Genomic DNA, 2,820 nt, shown 5'->3' on the forward strand with positions numbered 1-2,820 from the left:
AAATCCCTAAACTGGGGTCTTCATCATTTTGTTATTCGTTTCTCCGCCGTCAACCAAATTCTCTCTGTACTTTGCTCACACTTCCAGCGTCCGGAGTATCCATTCGCCGGGTGTTTTCTGTGTCACGGCGGCGCTATCAGTGTCAGTCTATTCCAGGTATAGTCCTTTTAACTTCTCCTCTGGTTGTTGTTGATTGGGTTATGTGTTGCCTTCTTTGTGTCCATATACTCGAGTTTTCTCTGTTTCCTTTCTGGGATTCCGGTATGTCAAATCGGAAGAGGAAGTTGATTGTTGATGAGGGTGATGAAGAGTCAGGGGACTCAGGCTTCGATGTGCCAATACCCACTGATAACTTAGGACCCTCCAGTAGTGTAGGTCATTCCCATGGCAGGAGTACCCTTGAATACCCACGCCCTTTGGTTATCTCTCCTTCCCCCGAATTAGAGCTTGTAGGGAATAGAGGTGGACCTGCGTCGGGCTCTGGTGAGAATCACAGTTCTGGTGGGGTTGGGTTCCCTGAAGGAGTAGGTGATGGTGAGGGAAGCAGCTCCGGACCGAGCCGACCTGCTCAGAAAAGGCACCTAGGTCATAGGGTGGAGGCTGATTCCTACCCTATTGATTCCCTGGCTTGCGCCACTACCCCCACCGATTTATTTAAACTTAGGAATCTCTACAATATCCCCAACGAGATTCTTCTTGTAGTTCCTGGAAAAGGGGATGTCCCCAGTCGGCCTCCGAAAGGGTATGTGACGATGCACTTGGAGAGTTTCAAACTAGGAGCTCGGCTGCCCCTCCAACCTTATTTTGCTAAGATACTGAGCGGTATGCACCTGGCCCCAGGTCAGCTACACCCAAATGGGTGGAGGGTTCTCTCGGCAATGTTTGTGTTGTGGGAGAGGTGCGGGTTGGAGGAGCCTTCCCTTGTTGAAGTGAAACATCTGTATCAGCTGCGGAGTAGCCCGAAGGAGGCGGGCTGGTACTACTTTATGTCCAGTTCTGCAAAGAGGAAACCGATCACTGGGTTTCCATCTTCTTGCAAAAATTGGAAGAACAAATTCTTCTTTGCTGGAGGGAAATGGTGCCCAGCAGTTCGGTCGCTTGGTGGGGATCTTTATCTTCCCACCCATTTTGTCACCCCAGGTCGCTCATTTTTGCCTATATTCTTAATTAAATTGCTACTTATTGGGTTCTTTAACCTTTTGTGCTATTTCAGAGTCGTGGGGTCTGATCGGGGGGCTTGAAGATCGACCCTTGCTTCAGGTGGAAACTGCTCTGGTGAACGCTTCTACCTGCCAAGACCTCCTGTCTCCAACAAACCTGGTCGGTTCGGGCCTAGTGGATTTAGCCGCTGGAATGGATAACAAGATCCTCAGCGCGATGAGCAGGAAGCGTGGTCGGGCTCCGAGCAGCTCTAGCAACCCTCCTCCTCCTCCGAAGAAACCTAGCGTTGGTCCTTCTAAGGCGCCTATTCCTGCTCTGCCTCCTCCTCCACCTCGTAAGAGTGGTGGGGATAAAACCTCCGACAAGGGCCCTGAGGTCAGCTTGCAGTCTGGGGACCGATCTTCTCCTCTCCCGTCTCGGGATCAAGGTGATTACCTGAGTCCATATCAGAAAGACTATAAAAGATCGGTTGGGCCCAAGATGGTGAAGGACATCGAGAGCATGAGCCTCTCCGAGTTGGCTGCTTCTGTTCAGAGAGTTTCCTTCAGGCTGGCCACAATGGTCTCGTGCTACAAGACCGGGTCCGCGCGTCATGAGAAGAAGCTTCAAGCCGACAATCAGGAGTTGAAGAAGAAGGCTGACTCTGCTGATCGCTCCAAGGAGAAGCTGGCTGAGCTGAACAAGCTGAATATGGAGCTAGAGGAGAAAGTTGCAGTTGCTGAGTCCACTTCCTCCCAGCTTGAGGGCGAGTTGGGTGACCTGAGATCTGATCTTCAGGCTACTCAAGTTGAAAGGGATACTCTGAGGGCCACCCTTGAGGAGGAAATTAAATCCTTGGGTGAGCAGCTGGCTGAGGAGAAAGGCAAATCCGCTGATGTGGACGACCGGCTGGATGCCGAGTATGATTCTGGGGTTGCCTTCTCCTATAAGTGTATCATGTCTGTGCTTAAGGATGAATATCCCGAGCTGGACATGAGCAAGCTGGAGGCCGGAGTGCAGCGGTATATGGCGGGGGTCGACCAAGCAGATAAGGAGCAAGGTGAGCAGGAACAGGTGGATGCTCCTTCGGATGGGGTGCAGGAGAGAGAAGCTGGGCTGCGTGTCTTTGAAGTGGGACAGGGGTCCGTGCCCCCTCCTCCCGAGATTGCTGACCTCCCACCTCCCGGGACAACAGATCCTTCACCTGCTGAAGCCGCTGTCCCTCCTAACCCTTAGGTCTATTTTTGTATAGACTTTAGATTTTCATTAGTTTTGTAACCAACTGAACATTAATAAATTTTTAGATGTTCTTTATTGGCTCCCTTGTTTAATGTCTACTCATAGACTGCTTCTGCAAAATAATTGCACGACTTATCTGATCTTGCCTGCTGGTTTCTTAGTGGACCGAGTAGGTGTAGGTATTTACTTGCCTTAGTAAACTTCTCGTAGAATTAGCTGCTGGTCTTTCGTTGACCGAGCAGAAACAGGCACTTTGTTGCCTTAGTGGAATTTTCGAAGCTTTAGCTGCTGGTCTTCGTTGACCGAGCAGAAGTAGGCACTCGCTTGCCTTAGTAAAATTAGCTGTTGGTCTTCACTGACCGAACAGAAATAGGCACTCGCTGGCCTTAGTAAAATTAGCTGCTGGTCTTCACTGACCGAACAGAAGTAGGCACTCGCTGG

The 2,820-nt window shown here is 50.5% G+C and overlaps 1 protein-coding gene across 1 annotated transcript; it reads left to right on the top strand.

Annotated features, from left to right (window-relative positions):
- Positions 1-263: 263 nt before the first annotated feature.
- On the top strand, positions 264-2,376 carry LOC112098891. The gene is made up of 2 exons (XM_024185532.1): positions 264-1,101; positions 1,214-2,376. The coding sequence occupies exons 1-2, from the start codon at positions 264-266 to the stop codon at positions 2,374-2,376; spliced, it is 2,001 nt and encodes a 666-aa protein (XP_024041300.1).
- Positions 2,377-2,820: the final 444 nt, after the last annotated feature.

Source organism: Citrus clementina, unplaced genomic scaffold, assembly GCF_000493195.1.
Source record: "Citrus clementina cultivar Clemenules unplaced genomic scaffold, Citrus_clementina_v1.0 scaffold_4, whole genome shotgun sequence".
In the NCBI taxonomy this organism is placed as follows: Eukaryota; Viridiplantae; Streptophyta; class Magnoliopsida; order Sapindales; family Rutaceae; genus Citrus; species Citrus x clementina.